The sequence below is a fragment of the Aedes albopictus genome, chromosome 3, assembly GCF_035046485.1.
Source record: "Aedes albopictus strain Foshan chromosome 3, AalbF5, whole genome shotgun sequence".
NCBI lineage: Eukaryota > Metazoa > Arthropoda > Insecta > Diptera > Culicidae > Aedes > Aedes albopictus.
The window spans coordinates 104846409-104866211 of NC_085138.1; the positions used below are offsets into that span (position 1 = coordinate 104846409).

The 19803-nt window shown below is 42.3% G+C and overlaps 1 protein-coding gene across 2 annotated transcripts; it reads right to left on the reverse strand.

Moving 5' to 3' along the window:
* Window positions 1–680: 680 nt before the first annotated feature.
* LOC109415486 (protein toll-like) lies at window positions 681–19424 on the reverse strand. 2 transcript variants are annotated; one of them, XM_019689369.3, is made up of 3 exons: window positions 18158–19424; window positions 1272–2718; window positions 681–1211 (listed from the first exon to the last, which is right to left on the reverse strand). In XM_019689369.3, exons 1-3 carry the CDS (start codon window positions 19222–19224, stop codon window positions 867–869), a joined length of 2859 nt encoding a protein of 952 aa, XP_019544914.3. In that variant the 5' UTR covers window positions 19225–19424; the 3' UTR covers window positions 681–866. The 2 variants fall into 2 exon arrangements, with proteins under 2 accessions (XP_019544914.3, XP_062713623.1); XM_062857639.1 differs by having other exon boundaries at window positions 681–2718.
* Window positions 19425–19803: the final 379 nt, after the last annotated feature.

Consider the following 19803-nt stretch of genomic DNA (forward strand, 5'->3'; position numbering starts at 1 on the left):
AAACATGGCAAGCAACACGCGCGATGCCACATTACACGGGCCCTGCTCAGGAAATTTGCCGGACAATACAAACCATTGTGGACACATTACATCAATTAGCTTTCGTTTCTTTTTCTTTCATGCGGCCCATCGCAAACGTTTTTCTTCACCATGGTTGTTTAAAACATCGCGATCGCGACCGCGAGAAAGAAGAAATGCGAGAAAAAAAAGTGTCCCATCGTGACAGTCCCAGTCGTTCAGGTTTGAACAGAGCTGTTGTAAGTTACACGATGCGTTAGAATAATGCCAGCAATGGTTGAACAATTGTGGCAACAACAACAACAACGCAGCGAATCGCACCAATTTGTGTGACCGAACCGAACCCACCGAGGAGGTTGTCGTTTGTGATCGTAATTACGTAATTTGCAAATCTTGGTTTTAATGGAGACTAATTAGAAATGACACGTCGTTTAGCGGGAGAGGGGCGCTGGGGGTTTAGCTTTTGAGGTTTGTAAGTATCAGGCACAACCTGTGCTGGTGATCCTTATGACTACTCAAAGGAACGGATTTGGATTTGCGATGATCAATTTGGGCAAAAAAAAGACGTTCAACGTTACGCTAGAATGAACTTCACGATGAATTGAGATATATAGATATGAATTTCTCAAAACTCTGTCAGTTTGTTAGTTTCGCAGCTTATGTTTGTACGCACGTCAATAAACGAGTAAGGCTGTGATATTCTAATAATATCGAGAAACATTTGAAGCCTATCTTTATTCTCATAATGATGAACTCTATATATCGTACTATGTGACTTGTATAAATGGCAGGTTTTGAACATTCTCACAAACTTTATACTTCGGCAGCACTAAAAAAGATCAACGAAATCAACTAACATCCGAAGTTCCCATCACATCTACCCTATTGCTCGCTTTGTTCCATCGTACGCCTTTCACCCGTGCTGGGTGCGGCATTGAGTATCGCAGTTTCTGCCAAAACCACGGATCTCCCCACTTGATGTAGGTATTGGTTTTCAGGTATGCCTTCATTTCCGAATCGATTTGCTCTTCATCACCCAAATCTCCGTAGATAACGATGATCACCCGTATTCTCTTCTCCGCCATCGAGTTCACGTGTGCCGTCCGGAACTCCAACTGACCCCAGCTGGACTCTAGGAAATCTCTGGACAGCACAACGATCGTTCGACGTGAGTTTTCGATGGACTGGACGATCTGAAATGCATTTGTAACACTATAATCTACATAGATAAAGAAAGACTCATCCGTAGTTACCTGAGTGGTGATCACCTCTCCAGGATGCCAGTCCCGCATATGCCAGCAGACCTTCAAGTTCATCGGAGCAGTTTCCAACCGAGGTACCAACGTTGCACTGACGAACTCCTCGTCTTGATGGCAGTAGGATACAAATGCGTCGTACAGTTTATCCTTGTCGATTTCTTCCTCTGTTACTAACCGCAAGCATAGATTATTCGTAAACAGCCATATTTTGATCTCGATCTGGTAAGCATAGGCGATAAAACTGACCAGAAGAAGCAGAATCACCACAGAACACACGAAGATGATGATGGTAGCGATCCCTCCCATAGGACATAGATCACTAACGGTGAGGAGATTGAAGTCACGGCCATCCGAGCATCGCATATACTTGCTGTCTACGATACGATCGGAAGAGTTTTGAATGATTCTCAGGTGATTGATTAATTGGCAGTCACACTGCCATGGGTTTGACGAAAGTTTCGCACTCTCCAGCTTGCGACTGGTGTTGAACAAGACAGTTAATTGGGAGAAACTGCTCAGGCTGTTATTCGAAAGGTCAAGTATCTCAACATTCGGGAGAAGGCTTCCAGACAAATTCTGGATTTGATTGTAACTTGCATAAAACTCCCTAACCTTTTCATAACCTTGTGGATCAACCAAGTCAAACGATTTTATGTTGTTGTTCGTTACAAACAATTCCACGTGGTTAAAGTTACGACTAACGTCCGTCAAATTTGGCAGATCTGTGAGATTCTTTCCTTCGCAGTTCACCAGGACGGATTCATTATTCGATCGTACGAAACAACCACATCTATCAGGACAATGATCATTCATTTCGCAGAGCAGATTTCCTATATTCACCTTCACCACGTTAATCTCTCGGTTGATCTCCGGATCAACGCATCGTAGATGATCCACCGTGAACCTCCATCGCCGGTACACATGGCCGGTCATCTGCAAAAATCGCACGAACGAAGCTATTCGGCAATCGCAGTTCAGCGGGTTGTGGTTCAGCTTGAACAAAATAAAGCCACCGCTGCCTCGGGTAGCATCCGCAGCCACTAGCGACAGCATCGCTATCTGATTGAACTCCAAGTTGACGACCATTTCCTCGGACATAAACTTGAAGTCTTCGTTGTCGAACTTTACCAGCTTGTTGTAGCTGAGATCCAGCCGCTTCAACTCCGGTGACTCGATCCAAGCAATATCCACCCGATCGATGCTGTTGTTGCGCAGGTTCACCTCCCGAAGTTGCGCTCGGATGGGCCAAAATGGAGAATAGGAGCTCTCCTCGAGATCGTGTTCGTTTCGGTAAAGGGACCCGGCGAACCAGAGGTGGTTGTTCTGCAGGTACAGAAAATTCACGTAAGGGCTTTGGTCGAAAATGTCCGGATCTAGCGAGCTTAGCTGGTTGTTGCTCAAGTCCAACGATATCAGCCTCTGTAACGTGTGAAACAGTTTACTGGAATAAACGATGGAGTGTTATTGTCGTTTATATTCAATATACCAGTGAGGATATATGGAGTGTAGAAGTGGACGATGAATTACATAGAAATGTACCTTTAAATTTTTTTCTTCGGATCAAGCCCTCGGTCCTTCTTTCAATATATTACTGATAAAGCAGAATCAAACCCTAAATAATTCATATTCATAATGCCACGTTAAAAATAGGTCGAGCTCATCGAATTTATTAGTTCAATTTCTTTAGTGAATACTTCGAGAAAGTTATGTGCAACTTATTAAAAAAATGTTGTAGTTGCTTGATCATGGACGAAAACGGCTTTCCTGGGAAGCTGACTAGACTGATTAAAGCAACGATGGACGGTGTGCAAAACTGCGTAAGAGTTTCGGGTGAACTATTCAGTTCATTCGAATCTCGCCGGGGACTGCGACAAGGTGATGGACTCTCATGCCTACTCTTCAACATCGCTCTGGAAGGTGTGATGCGACGAGCCGGACTCAACAGCTGGGGAACGATTTCCACAAAATCCGGTCAACACAGCACACAATTGCGGACGACATGGACTGATGCAGGAATTAGTTGAAAAACTTCCTGGTTCGCTGAAAATGGATTGGGCAATCTACAAAAGCAAGCAGCCGTATGCAACTCTGGCAACGTTCGGAGATTTAATGACAGGATTGGTTGATGCCGCGAGTCAGGCGACATTAGAGCTTCCGAGTTCAACGCAATACTTTAGGAGCGAACAGCGATGATCGAAGGAGAAGAGTACATTGCACACCCACTCTTTGACGCCATCTCATTAGAATCGTTGAATCCACCATCAGGTAAGCGATGCGCAACATGTGAACGAGAGGGACACCGTGTGGCAGATTGTCGTCATTTCAAGGCTCTAAACATCGAGGAACGACGGAAAGTCACTCAACAGAAGGGGCTGTGTGTGACATGTTTGAATGGCCATAGCAAATGGCCGTGTAAATCGTGGCAAAGATGCGAGATTGAGGGTTGTGGCGAAAAACACCATACGCTTCTACATCCCTATGCTTCCCAATCCACCTCGAACGTTTCCATCAATCATCTAATGCGGTATCTCTCCTATGTTTCGGGTGCTTCCGGTAGTGCTCTAAGCGCAGAACAGAAAGGAAGTCGTATTTGCATTTGTCGATGAAGGTTCGTCGAATACATTTGTTGAAGAGACTGTCGCGGACCGCCTGGGCGTATCTGGGCCTGTGGAACCATTAACATTGGAGTGGGCGGCCAAGGTAACACGAGAGGAACGAAGATCACAACGCGTGCAGCTAGACATTTCTGGAGAGGTTAGTTCAAGCCGCCATACCTGTCCAAACAATGAAGTACGATGAACTCTGCCGTAGATATCCACATTTGCGTGGACTACCTCTGAAGAATTATGAGCTGGTCCAACCGAAACTATTGATTGGATTGGATAACCTTCGACTGGTTGACCCCCTGAAAATTCGAGAAGGTGGAATTCCCAAGTAAAGTCTAGTATGCACCTGGTAAGAAAAGCACTCCAGAAAAAATCCCTCTAATTACCAAAGGAATTTTGACAACTGATTAGTATGGGAATAAATGTCACTTTTCCTTGAGGAATAATTGAACGGAATATTTTTCCGCAAGGAAAAGTGACAGCTCCATTTGATTTGCCCGGCTGGCGTTACGAGCGTTACACAATTTCCATTTCTTTCCAGCTGCGGACTGCTCAAGAAATTTTAACAGCGAAATCATTTCTTGACCGTTCCTTGGCCTATCTTTTTCCACAGTACTTATCAGGTGCGTACTACCCTTAACACAGAAAACATCTTTGGCAATCAGAATGTCAAAGGATGTATTACAACAGTAATATAAGTGAATCAGAAAACATGTTCTGCTTTAATTATGCTCTAATTGTGTTTGCCGATCGACTATTGACGACATACAAATAAAAAAATTACTTGAGTATCTTAAGTCTAAAATACGTATATAATACAAAAATATAACATTACTGAAGCATCACGAACGAAGCACAACTTTGTTTACATTAAAGCAACAGAGGTTTTATTTCATAAATTATAACATTATCGCAATGCATTTAACAGCAGGTTTGAATTTTCTGAATGTTCGTAACTGCGGCCAAAAAATAAACACAGATTGCTGCGCAGCCGTAATGGATCATAGATTGCTCCGAAAGATCTCCAATGAGCAAGACTATGTCGAAGTGAACCCGATCAGAAAGGCATAACAAAAATCTAACAAAATTATATGTATCTGCGATTGATAGATATATCAACGTTTGTTATATTTAGATATATTTGACAAAAATGATTTGAAAACCTGATTTAATTATATCAGAATTATAACAAGGTCAGTTATAATGCAAAAAAAATGATTTTGATCATCTTTATATGAACATTATAACAAACTCAGTTATAGTTTTGAAAATGCAGTTTATGTCAAACAAATATTTTACAGGTGGTGTTTGGTACGCAATTATGCCGCTGTTTGGTGCTACTGCGCTTGTAAAATACAGGATATTTGACAAGTTCGAATCATGATCCAGACCTTTAAGAAAATTCAGGTTATTCATTGAATTTATTTATTGACATACTTGTATTTAGATTCAGGGTTATCCCTTATTGGAAGTTCAAAATCATTTTTTTGATTATCTGTACACCTTGGCTAAAACTGTTTTTGCAGCCGCCGGGTGGGAGTTATAACGTATAAGCCACCTTGTACAATTCAAACGGGCGCAATATTTCCGCGATAAACTGCGGCTGGTTAACGTTGAACAATTCGTCATTGAAGTGTAGAATTAGCTTTGTGTTAAAATGCACATTAATAAAAAAAAGGCATTTAAATCATCGTCATCATTAAACATTTGAAAGCAGTTTTTTCGATCAAAACAAAAGTCTTTGCATGAAAATATATTCACTGTATTCCGCATGAGGAATAGAATGCAGTGAATATATTTTCATGGTCGATATTTTGATTAACAGCGAGAAAACTGCTTTTCTTTTTCCGAAAAATGATGACGGATGCTTAAGCCTTAAGATCATCAGTATCTTAGTGATGTTGCCACAACATTTAGGGCCTTAGCGAATGATTCTATATAGCATCGCACAGCAACGTAGTTAAAAAAAATAATAAATGAGTATCCCAGCAGTTGTCATTGTAGGTGAGCCACACTAGAGTATCTTGTCAAATTTAATGCCCAACGTATACAGTGATTTAACCCTTCTAATATGCTAGGTTTTTGCACCACGAAGGCGTTGTTTACGTTCAGCGTGCTTGTCTGGGTCATATTGACCCCAACTTTCTACTAGGGTTAATGCAACTCTCAAATGGTCACATGAAGCTATGATAAGTGAGGCAACAAAATGGATATGAAAAGGATGACTTTCATCGAAACTGTTAACATTCCTGAAGTTAGTTTTAAGCTTCACAATCCTCCAAACGTTTTGCAGTTCGTAGTCCCATTCAAGATTATTTTAATAAATTATTCAGAAATTAGCAGAAATTAGCAGTTTGAAGAATTGATTAATAACAAAATAATTTGTGGAGCTTTGAAATTTATATCAATTTTGGTCACGCCATGTCGTTAGTCACGTTTCATTGCCATGCAATTGACGTCCATATTAATTCAGTAGAAATACAGCTTCTTGTTATCTGCAAATATGTGGTGTGAATATTACATACTCAAAGATAAAGGAAGGCCGTTGATAAATAAGACTAACATCAATGGTCCTGAAACCGATCCTTGCAGCACTCCCGATAGAGTACCGATCCGGCTTCAATGATGTCTTTTAACTTCCACAATTTTAAAGCGGTTATTGAAATAGGATTTACTCAATGAAACAGAATCTCAACTGAAATCAAATAGATGTGATAATCTGTGCAGTAGTTTAAAATGAGAAACACTGTTGGAAGATCAAAAAAAAAAAAACAATAGCAGAAGGCTATTTCTTTTTTACCGATATGTTGATGGACATCGTCATGCATCTTGAACAAATGCCGAAGCAAATACCGAACACGTGCCTTCAACTAGTGGGGGGATTTCTTGTTTAAACTATTTTTGCAGAAAATAAAAACATTATATGAGATCACGAGGCAAAGCAAACGCCACAGAATTGCTTTAGTATGTCAATTATTGTACCAAGTACCATGTAATGTTAAAATTGTGCTTTAAACACTTCATTTTTTTATTTCACAAGCCATCTAAATCTGACAATCTCCAGAAATGCACACTAACGCCACGAAGCGATGAAATTTGCATTACTTTGCCGTAGGCAGGAACTTCCTTGGTGGGGAGGAACATTAGATTAGCATTAGCATTAGCATTAGCATTAGCATTAAGCAAGTCGCACAAATTCGTAGGTGGTACAGCCCTGGATCGCTGTTATGAGGGTTGCATCTTTCCTGTCCGTTATCAATGCACAAAGATTTGGGACTAATCTCTGACTCTTAGACAAGATTGACGCAATCCTCCAACGGTCGAGTGCTGTCCTGGCCACGTCCTTGCGACAGCTGAGGGATGGGGAAGGCAGATTAGTTGGACACCTATGAAAGTACATAGAGACCTCTACATTCTTTCAGGCCTAGGCGTCACGGGAATTTGGATGTTAGTGGAAGGGTAAAGTTCAAAGGAAACGTTTGGTCAACGTTCAGGTGCACGCAATATTTTTGTTTGATGTCTGGTTCCTTTCCTAATTCCTTGTTGGGTGTTCGATTCCAAATCTGAAATAAAAAGTAAAATTATAGATTTTTAAATGGTGATAGGCTCACAACAGTAACATAATTACAAATTACCTGAATCCTCCTGAAAGAGATGGTTTATTAACAATGAAAAACATAACATGTAAAAGAAAAAAAAGTAGAGCAAATTGTGATCTTGGATTTGTTCTGCATTTAAATTAACAAAGCTAAAAAAATACAAGATCAAAATTTGTTATGGTAGATCTTACGCCGTAACGCACCATTATAAGGTGATCTACCCACGTTACGGGACTTGGTGGGGAGGAACATTAGATAATTATTTAATAACACATGTCAAAATGTTCTGATTTAATTGCTCGCTAGCACCAAGAAAAGGTGAAATTGTATACCACTCTTTTCACTATTTAAGAGCTATTAACTATCTCTACAACTTTGATGTAGATACGACATTTATTTCTGGTCTGAATCATGAGATAAAGCATGCCAAAATGCATAGCAAATTCTTGAGTTACAATTATAACCAAATTATATCCAGTTTTGTTATTATATCCTAAGATGACGTGATTGCGATCAAATGTATCAAGAACACTTTTATGTGACGTCATATTTTCTCTCCCCTGTACGTTGGACAAATGAGTCTATTTAGAGACCAGCCGCTAAAACGAAGAACCACTTGATCATATATCGCCCTTCACTTCAAGTGCTGCAATGGCCTCATTGATAAAGGCGCCGGAATGCAGTTGAAGGCTGGCGTCCTTGGTTCGATTCCCGTCTGGGTGAGGGTTTTTTTATATACTAAAACATTTCGCTAAAAATAAATAACACTCTTAAAAAATATTACCCAAGAATGAGTTAAAATTTACCCAACTCAATTTTTACCCAATATATTTATATCTAATTTATAACAACATATGTTATAATTTTTTGATCATTCCAATATTTGTTATAACTCAAGTTGTTATAAATTTGTTAAAATTGTATCAACACCTGTTATAATTATGTTATGGCTAGAGCAATTTTAGATATATTTTTTGTTATTTTAACACCTAACCGGCGAATTTTATAACTCATTCTGTTATGAAAAATCTTTGAAATAAATAACTCAATCGGTTATAATTTTGTTACGCCTTTCTGATCGGGAAGACACGTCAACTGTTGCAGAGCGCGAAAGATGGCGGCTGTAAAAAAGAAAAGAATCAATGCGGACAAGTTGGTGATGAATTTGACGGCATAACTCGTCGGATTGTTGATGTTGAAGGAGTGGATGCACGGTGGCATAGTAGCTGCTCACAAATAATATTAGGCGTCACCAAGCTTTTATTATGGCCCTCTCATCACCAGCAAATCAGATAACAATTAATCCTCTTTGTGCCCAAGATCGATTGTCCATCTAGTAAAAAATTGGATTCCGAACCTACAACACAACGAAGAGTATTTTTGCTTACTTACTGCAATATTTACTTTTTTATTTTGACAGATGCTCATTTTGTTATGATGTCTTCTACACTAAGCTGTAATTTAGTTATTTTGACGTTACAATTATGATCACAAAACATAGTTACAACTCTGCAATATGTTTGTTGAAAATGTTATTTAAACGTATTATAATCGTAGGAACAACTCCTTCCATAAATTTACTGTAAGGTTGTTCTGCGGATGTATTATTAGCGTAATTTAAACATACTTCTGCATTCCAGCGCAGGGTCGGTTGACGTGGAGTTTAGAGAAATAATCCAGATTATAGTACATGGCAAAAATATGTATACTAAATAAAAAAAATGCGAAAAGTTAATGTTTTTATTTACGTCGTTTGTCTCAAATTCTTAAGTAAACTATTTTTTCAGTGAAAAATGTTCTACTCTAACGTGAGCCAAAAAGTAAAAATAAATATCAGGTCTAAAAAATATGTATTCTAAATTCCGGTACTTGTTTAAATTTTCTGTACGGCACTGTAAGAATCGTTTGATTCATTTATTTAGTATTACATCAAATTCAAGATAAAACTGAATCAACAATATTTCTCCATAATACACGGTTCGTGGCTGCCGCTCTCCATCCTCGGTCGCACCCGATGCTCGCCAAGTCACGCTCCACCTGGTCCGCCCATCGTGCTCTCTGCGCTCCACGCCTTCTTGTGCCAACCGGATCAGTTACAAACACCAGCTTTGCAGGGTTGTTGTCCGGCATTCTTGCAACATGCCCTGCCCACCGTATCCTTCCGGCTTTGGCCACCTTCTGGATGCTGGGTTCGCCGTAAAGTGCAGCGAGCTCGTGGTTCATTCTTCTCTGCCACACACCGTTCTCCTGCACACCGCCGAAGATCGTCCTTAGCACGCGTCGCTCGAAAACTCCGAGTGCTTGTAGGTCCTCCTCGAGCATGGTCCATGTCTCGTGCCCGTAGAGGATCACCGGTCTTATTAGCGTTTTGTACATGGTGCATTTGGTGCGTGGGTGAATCTTTTTCGACCGCAGTTTCTTCTGGAGCCCGTAGTAGGCCCGACTTCCGCTGATGATGCGCCTCCGAATTTCACGGCTCACGTTGTTGTCAGCCGTCAGTAAGGATCCGAGGTAGACGAATTCCTCTACCACCTCGAAAGTATCCCCGTCTATCGTAACATTACTACCCAGACGGATCCGGTCGTGTTCGGTTCCGCCTACCAGCATGTACTTTGTTTTTGAGGTATTCACCACCAGTCCGACCTTTGCTGCTTCGCGTTTCAGGCGGGTGTACAGTTCTGCCACCGTTCCAAATGTTCTAACGATAATGTCCATGTCGTCCGCAAAGCACACAAATTGACTGGATTTTGTGAAAATCGTTCCCCGGCTGTTGAGCCCGGCTCGTCGCATCACACCTTCCAGAGCGATGTTGAAGAGTAGACATGAGAGTCCGTCACCTTGTCGCAGTCCCCGGCGAGATACGAATGAACTGGATAGTTCACCCGAAACCCTTACGCAGTTTTGCACACCGTCCATCGTTGCTTTAATCAGTCTAGTCAGCTTCCCAGGAAAGCCGTTTTCGAATCGTTTGATATCTGCCATATTGTTTTTTTGGGTGGATTCCAGAAATGGATGCTAAAACAACCGATTTTGGTTGACTTATGTTATTATTGTTAATTGATATAAGCAGCGCTTAAAATATGAATGAGCAAAATGAGACGTTTCACCGTAAATCTGGAAGCGCATGCAATATAGCGCTACTATTATTGAGAGTAGACTATTTTCAGAAGAGTTCTTCGAATATTTTACAATCATTGACTCAATATATCCATGTTGCATGTTTAAGTCGTCGACGAGGCCCAAATTTTGTTTATAAATATTTTTTTTTGTTTAGCGTCATTCTAGATACTGCAAGTACTTATAATTGTGTATATGTATTTGGTATTATAAATGCTTTGTATCGGTTATACAACTTCCAAAAAGCTTAATTTTAACCAATGCAAATGGTATGTTGTACAAAAGTTTTTTGCAAGTTATATCACTGAGAAAATTTTTTATTGAAACTAGTAAATGTGATTGCATTATATGTGTTTTTTCCAAGTTATATCATCGATAAATATCTTGATATAAGAAAGGGAGTTGAATGGTTTGTAGTTTGCTCGACATTTTTAGTACTATAAGTGTATTACGATACATCTTGTATAACATGTAAGATGTTTTATAAGCCGCCATTTTTTGCGCTGTTTTGACTTTATAAGTGTTCAAAAAGGAGTAAAAAAATAAAAAAAAAATACATCACACTTGGTATAAATGGTGAAATTTAAACAGTTTTATAACATGTCGTGTTACTTGGGTTACCGACCCGATCACATAGCAACTGAGTCGGAATTGAAGAATGTGGATCCCAAACGAGTATGGTTTTTGCCGTTAGGAGTTGTCGTTCACCCCAAGAAACCTAACAAGATTCGGCTGGTGTGGGATACAGCAGCAACGGTGAATGGAGTCTCCTTCAATTCTAGACTGCTGAAAGGACCAGACCTTCTGACACCGCTCCCAGCAGTTCTCGGCCGTTTTCGCCAATATCCAGTAGCTGTCTGCGGCGATATCAAAGAGATGTTTCATCAGCTCTTGATACGCAAACAGGATCGTATGGCAAAGTGTTTTCTATGGCGCAGAAGTACCGCAGACCCAATCCAGATCTACGTCATGGATGTAGCGACATTCGGAGCGACATGTTCACCGGCTTCTGCGCAATATGTAAAAAAACTTGAACGCGCAGGAATTTGCAGAACGTTATCCACGTGGGGCCAACGCAATAATAAATAACTGCTATGTCGATGACTATTTGGATAGTTTAAAGACCGCCGAAGAAGCTACTAGCGTAGTGAATGAAGTAACGTTGATCCACTCGCTTGGTGGTTTCGAAATACGTGGGTTTCGCTCGAACTCCTCTGTACTTCTCCGGGAGCTAGGCCAAAATGTAGCGGATGAACCGAAGAATCTGATGCTAAAGAGAAATTCTATGAGCGAGTCAGTGCTTGGGATGACCTGGGATCCGAAAGATGACAGCTTCTCATATGCCTTCCATTTAGGGTAAAAGGGTATAATGCGCCCCACCGGGGCAAAACACCCCCCTTCATTTTCTAGAGATTCAAGCGCTTTTCGCATGCGTGATCGATTAGAAATCCTAAATATTGAAGAAAAATTGTCATCACGCTTGGCCATTAGTTGATTGGTACAGAAAAGCAATAAAAATATTAAAAAGTCTGAAATCGAGGCTTTTGGCCTAATGTTTTACCTCTTGTAAGCTGATTTCATTGTAAACGAAGCTAGTTCTGTTCGCTTGTGTTATTTTGCAACTTTTATGCAGTTAAACACTTGTTAACAGACCCTCCTAGGATAAGCATGTGGTGGAATTATCCTCTGGTACAGTTTTATTACGGGGCTGGACGTTTTTCTTTTGATGGGGCGTATTGCCCCGTTTGTTTTGAAAAGGCAAATTTTGAAACGTTTTCGAAAAATGCTTCAAAGCTTCCATTGTCGCCCCTCCAAAGGCAAAGTTCGCATGCAACACTTCATTGATTTTAGGAACAATGATTTGCAGTGGACAATGGATGGAACAATGCGCCAGTTTTAGATATATTGCCATTTTTGCTTAAGGGGGGCATATTATACCTGTTTACCCTACGGGACAACTTGCGCTCAATACTTGACGAAGCGAACGTACCTACAAAGCGAGAGGTTTTAAAAGTCATGATGAGTCTGTTCGACCCACTCGGACTTGTCTCACATTTCCTTGTCCACGGGAAGGTGATCATTCAGGGAACGTCCTCTTCTGGAACAGGCTGGGATGAGCCAATTAACGAGGATTTCAACCAAAAATGGCGTCAATGGATATCGCTCTTCCCGAAGCTTGATGAATTGAAGATACCGCGGTGCTATTCCTCGGTATTTCCATCTAGTCTTCACGATCTACAAATTCACACATTCGTCGACGCTAGCTATATTGCCTATGCATGTGTGGGCTGCAAAACGGTGAGTCGATAAGGAGAGCGTCCAACATAGCTCTGGTCCTCACAAGTTCCTACCTCATGCTTCCACGGGTCAAACGATGACAAAGACCGCCAGCTAAGAGTTGTGTGCTTAGCTGGTAGTGCAGCCTGGGCACTGTTGTCCTTCTGACTTCAACTAGAGTTAGGAGGTACGATCCGAGTGTCTGTTCACCAAGGAGGTGCGGCTCAAACAGCGTCTGTTCTGGCATCCAGCGGCTGAGTAAGAAACGCTGCACCACGCCCAGCTAGATCCAAGGTGGTAGCCCCATCAGCATGGTCGTCCCAGTGTTGGTTGGGACGTTAAACAGAACTGGCACGATGGCCCTCCGGCGAGACAGGAGTGTTGGCGTAGGCCCAATAAGCCACCCGTAAAAATCCCCATTGCGAATAACATAGGAGAAAATACGACTCGATACAATCGGCAAAGACCCACGCGACGAAATAAGGACTATGATTGGAAACTTGGAACATGGAATTGCAAGTCACTAGGTTTCGCAGGATGTGACAGGATAATTTACGACGAACTACATGCCCGCAACTTCGACATCGTGGCGTTGCAGGAACTTTGTTGGACTGGACAGAAAGTGTGGAAAAGCGGGCATCGAGCGGCTACCTTGTACCAAAGCTGTGGCACCACCAATGAACTGGGAACAGGATTTATAGTGTTGGGCAAGATGCGACAACGTGTGATCGGGTGGCAGCCGATCAACGCAAGGATGTGCATGTTAAGAGTTAAGGGCCGTTTCTTCAACTACAGCATCATCAACATCCACTACCCACACGAAGGAAGACCTGATGACGAGAAAGAAGCGTTCTACGCGCAGTTAGAGCAAACATACGATGGTTGCTCGCCGCGTGACGTGAAAATCGTTGTCGGCGACATGAACGCGCAAGTAGGAAGAGAGGAAATGTACAGACCTGTAATTGGGCGAAACAGCCTGCACGCCGTATCGAATGATAACGGCCAGCGATGCGTAAACTTTGCAGCCTCCCGTGGTATGGTAGTCCGAAGCACCTTCTTCCCCCGCAAAGCCACCCGGAGATCACCCGACCATCAAACAGAAAACCAAATCGACCACGTTCTAATCGACGGTAAATTCTTCTCGGATATAATCAATGTCCGCACATACCGCAGTGCGAATATAGATTCGGATCACTACTTAGTAGCTGTATGCATACGCTCAAAACTTTCGACAGTTATCATCACGCGTCGAAGTCGAACGCCGCGACTCAACATCGAGCAGCTGCGTAACGTAGAAGTGGCTCAAGACTACGCGCAGCAGTTAGCAGTGGCCCTACCAACGGAAGAGCAGCTTGGCGCAGCTATACTTGAAGATGGCTGGAGGGACATCCGATCCGTCATAGGTAGTACCTCGGCTACAGCACTAGGCTTCGCGACTCCGAATCACAGAAACGACTGGTACGACGGCGAATGTGAACAGTTGAAAAACGAGAAGAATGCAGCTTGGGCGAGAATGCTGCAACACCGTACGAGAGCGAATGAGGCACGTTACAAACAGGCGCGGAACAGGCAGAACTCAGTCTCCCGGATGAAGAAGCGCCAGCAGGAAGAACGAGATCGCGAAGCGATGGAAGAGCTGTACCGCGCTAAGGACACACGAAAGTTTTACGAGAAGCTGAACCGCTCACGCAGAGGCTTCGTGCCACAAGCCGACATGTGCCGAGATAATTACGGGAATATTCTCACGATCAAGCGTGAGGTGGTCGACAGGTGGCGGCAGCATTACGATGAGCACCTCAATGGCGACGTTGCAATTACCGAAGGTGGCGTGGAAACAGATTTAGGAGTATGTGCACGGGACGAAAGACTTCCGGCCCCTGACCTCCAAGAGATTAAGTAGGAGGTTGGCCGGTTGAAAAACAACAAAGCCGCTGGGGCAGATCAACTAACAAGCGAGCTTCTAAAATACGGCGGAGAAGCACTGGTGAGAACACTACACTGGGTTATTACCAAGATTTGGGAGGAGGAAGTATTACCGGAGGAATGGATGGAAGGTATCGTGTGTCCCATCTACAAAAAGGGCGACAAGTTGGATTGCGGGAACTATCGCGCGATCTACTACACTGCTGAGCGCTGCCTACAAGATACTCTCACAAATTTTATGCCGCCGTCTATCACCGATTGCAAGAGAGCTCGTGGGGCAATATCAGGCTGGATTCATAGGTGATCGCGCTACAACGGACCATATGTTCGCCATTCACCAGGTGCTGCAGAAATGCCGTGAATACAACGTGCCCACACATCACTTGTGCATCGATTTCAAATCGGCGTATGATACAATTCTATCGAGAACAGCTATGGTAGATTATGCACGAATACGGATTCCCGGATAAACTGATACGATTGATCGAGTGATATGCGTAGTTCGAGTATCAGGGACACTCTCGAGTCCCTTCGAATCTCGCAGAGGGTTACGGCAAGGTGATGGTCTTTCGTGCTTGCTGTTCAACATTGCTTTTGAGGGTGTAATAAGGAGAGCGGGGATAATCACGAGTGGGATGATTTTCACGAAGTCCGTTCAGCTGCTTGGTTTCGCTGATGATATTGATATTATTGCTCGTAAAATTGAGACGATGGCGGAAACGTACATCCGTCTAAAGAGTGAAGCCAGGCGAATCGGATTAGTTATTAATGTGTCGAAGACAAAGTACATAATGGCAAAGGGCTCCAGGGAGGAATCACCGCTGCCCTGAATTTATATCAACGGTGATGAAATCGAGGCGGTTGAAGAATTCGTGTACTTGGGCTCACTGGTGACTGCCGACAACGACATCAGCAGAAAAATTCAGAAGCGCATTGTGTGGACTCCACAGAACTCTACGATCAAACAAAATTCACCGTCACACGAAGTTACCTATCTACAAAACGCTGATTAGACCGGTAGTCCTCTACGGGCAGGACTCCACGGACCAACGCGCCCTTGGAGTTTTCGAACGGAAGGTGCTGCGTGTCATCTACGGTGGAGTGCAGATGGAAGACGGAACTTGGAGAAGGCGAATGAACCACGAGCTGCAAAAGCTGCTGAGAGAACCAACCATCGTCCACACCGAGAAAATCGGGAGGCTACGGTGGGCGGCCCTATAGAACTATATCGATCTGTCAAAAATCCATAATGCTTCAATGCATTCATAATGTAGATTAAACGCTTCATTACTTGATAGATGTAGAATAAAAGTTATCTTGCATTAGCTAATCTATAATACGACTGAATTAATGTAATGATATAATCACCGACAAACTGACGTGGTGGCTAGTGCAATGCGTCGTGGAATACGCGTCCAAAAGTTTAAATTAAAAACCGTTGAAACACTATCGCCATCTGTTGATTTTCGTTCAGAAGTATATTGACCGAACAACATCGAGCACTCTTAAATAATATCGCACATACATGTGTTGAAATGGGAAGATTTTCCTACGTCGAACGATGCTCTTTAAAATGACTATAAGTACAAATACTCCTCATGTTTGTCGAAAAAAAGCAAAATCAATTAACTCTATTGTAAATGTAGCTGAACACTATTGACGATCTTGCGCCTAATACGACGCACAGGCAAACACGATTGTCCCACCACAAAATGTTCACACCGGTTTCAGCATACATTGGTTGCAGTCACCTGTGTAGTAAATTAGCAGCGGTTGCGCATTTTGGGGTGGTGTTTCGACTAATCGGTTTGTTTACGCACTGTTTCCTTTGTTGTTTGATGTGTGAACATTGTTCTTTCATAGATTGAACATTTGCACGATCGTCGCGAAATCCTTGCAATGCTCAATAAATTATCACACAGATTTTCATTCTTTTTTGGATTTGTTTAAGAGTGCATGTTTACATTTCGTGGCGTCGTCGGCGTCGCCCTCGTGAGCACTCCCTTCCTCGTTTTGTTGATATTCGGCTAATTTTATGGCAATACCAACATTATCATTTCATCATAATATCCTCGATAATATCCAAAGTAATTGTTCCTGAAGCAATATTTTCTATTCCTTGAACGAATAAGAGCTTAATTTTGTGAAATTTTTCTGTACAAAACATGAAATAGTGGACGGCCGAGTGCTCGATATCGAAGCGGTATTTAACAAGAGCAGCAGCAACGTACGTTGTCGTCGCGACGTCCGTTGAATCCGGTGGGTGAGAAAAGTATAGGCATGCGTATGGTAACAGCTAGTAATAATGGTATCATTTAACTACGACTGAACATAACTTTCTCTATTTTTACACTCAAATGCATTAGTAAACCGTAAAATGTTACATTCTGAGTGCCGACCAAGTCGCAGACTTATATGACCAGCTATCACGTGTTCTTGTTTACAAATTCGAACAAGACGACGCTTGCATAGGCGTCGTCATTTTGACAAGCGTCACTTTCAGTTTGACATTTGCGACCACTGGCCTTTGAATTGATCGTTTTATTTCTTCGGTCATGTGCCGAGCTCGAGAGTCACGTCAGTTCGTCGGTGATATAATGCTTGTGGTTACTTGGGCGTAGTGCGCAGCGAACTAGGTGGATCGATCAAGTGGAGGACGATTTGCGGACCCTTCACAGAGTGCAGAACTGGAGACACACAGCCACACACCAACATTTTTGAAAATATGCTTCCAGCACGCAAAAAATCAGCAAAAGTAATTGCTGAACTTCAGCAACACTTTTGCTAAATTTCAGCACATCGTTGCTGTTCAACTGTCAAAATTGCTGGATGGTTCAACAAGTTCAAAAATAATTACTGATACTTTGTAATTTGTAAGCAAAGTTTGCTGATTACCAGCAAAAATATTTTGCAGTGCATGGACCGAGTAGAATAGAGATGACTTCTACATACAGCACACTTAGGCCTTAAGTGCCCCACACAATGCATACGTTTGCGTGTGCATGGCAGTAGTTTGACACATTTCCCATGGGAAAACTGTCAAAAAACGCAAACCTCGACGGAACGGACGCTATGTGTTCCAGGCTTTAGTCTGACCGGTAAGGTTAGTAAGTGGTCCACTTCAATATGTTGTATATCGACACTCAATTCTGTTTTTACGCGATGGATGCGTCCGCGCAAAAAAAAAAAGTTCGCATAACTACGAGAAATCGCGCAAAACAAATCCGATGGAAATTTTTTTTTACGTTATTTACAAAAATCGCATAAAAAGTCGCGTAGCTTCGAAAGAATCTCGTAAAAAAGTCGTGTTAAAACAGAATTAAGTGTTAAATGCAATATATATTCGTAATATACTCACCTAGGCAAAGTGACCAAACTGTTATGGCTAATGTTGACGTACTGCAGGGCGCCGTTGGTTTCGAACAATGCCTCCGGTAGCGTTTCGATACCATTCTTGGACAGATCCGACCGGAACAGCTGGGTGTGATTTCGAAGTAAATCCGGTGGAAGAAGCCGCAACTGATTTGCCGAGAGATCCAGATTGGAGAGCCGAGTGAGTCCCCGGAGCAGTGCCGGTGGGATGGATGCTAGTTTGTTGACTTTCAACATGAGGAATTTCAGCTTAGTTGTGTTGTGAAAGGCCTTGGCGTGCATGGACTGTATGCGGTTGTTGCTCAGGTCTAAGTATACCAGCGAGGAGAGGTTTGAGAATGTTGTTTCTGTTATACTGGTCAGAAGATTTCCACTGATGTCCAAGTGAACGAGAATGTTTTGATGACGAAAAAAATTGACTGCGATGTCCTCAATCTGATTGTCTTTAAGATTAAGTTGTGTGAGGTTGTATTGCTCAATAAGCAGGTCACTTGGGAGTTTATTGAGATTTCCTCGCACTGTTAAATGTTCTAGCATCGTTAACTCATTAAAAACGTTAGGTGACATAATTTCCATTTTGAAATTGAGTCGAAGCGTTTTCAGTTCATGAAAACCTTGGAAGTAGTTCTCAGATAGATTGAAGGCCGTATCGTTATCGAACACGATTTCCACTCTTGTTTCGTCACTTGTTCCAAACGTATCTAGCGTCCGACGTAGCGACGTTGGATCCACATGGTACAAACAATTCCGCAACTGCACTTGACTCCGCTTCCCTATGATCAACGTTCTGTTCGTCACTGGCTTTCCACTACATTCTATTGAAGCCGACTGATTTCCAATGAATCGTCCTTGATAGATCGAACCCGATATATTACATCTCACGTATATTGAAACCAGTCCACGGGAACATTCACATTCTCCAGATGCTACAACATCTTCACACGAGGATTCTTCGCTTACCGTTATCATCGCACTGGCTATGGTCACAAAGAACAACACATTCCAAAGCAGTAGCAAACTTGTGTTTTCGGACAATTGCAATTGCACGTTCATGCTTTATTGAGCAAACTTCCAACTGATAGCAGAGAATGATCGTTTGAGGAATACTAAAAACAACGATTGTTAATCTTTGCAGCTCACTCCGAGCGTCTTCGTTCGACGTCGGAAATAAGAATATACTCTTGCCGCTACAAATCAATACCGGCGCTTCGAGGGGGATAGAACGTTTATGATTACACCCCAATTGGAGGGAATCCCGCCTTACTGCTCTGCAGCATTGGTCATCTTATGTCTGTGAGTTTTTTGACTGATAGTTCCCGATGCTTAAGAAATCATCAGGTTAGGTTTTTAGCTGTTCTGTAGCCACCGTTGACTCTTCATACCCAGAAAAACCGATACAATCTGACTAAGCTGACCGCAAAACTTGAACCCAGCGAGGAGCTGATTCACAGCTATTCGTTTGTCAACTGAGCCAAAGAGAACCCCAAACAATTCTTGATTATTCAATCCAATTGTCGGTTCCTCGGCAGACTGACGGCGTGGCGTCTAACGAACGCATACCGAACCGGTTTTTTCCTGCAATAGATTTCTACATGTGATTCTAGGCAGGGATGCATCTGGACGGCGCACGGT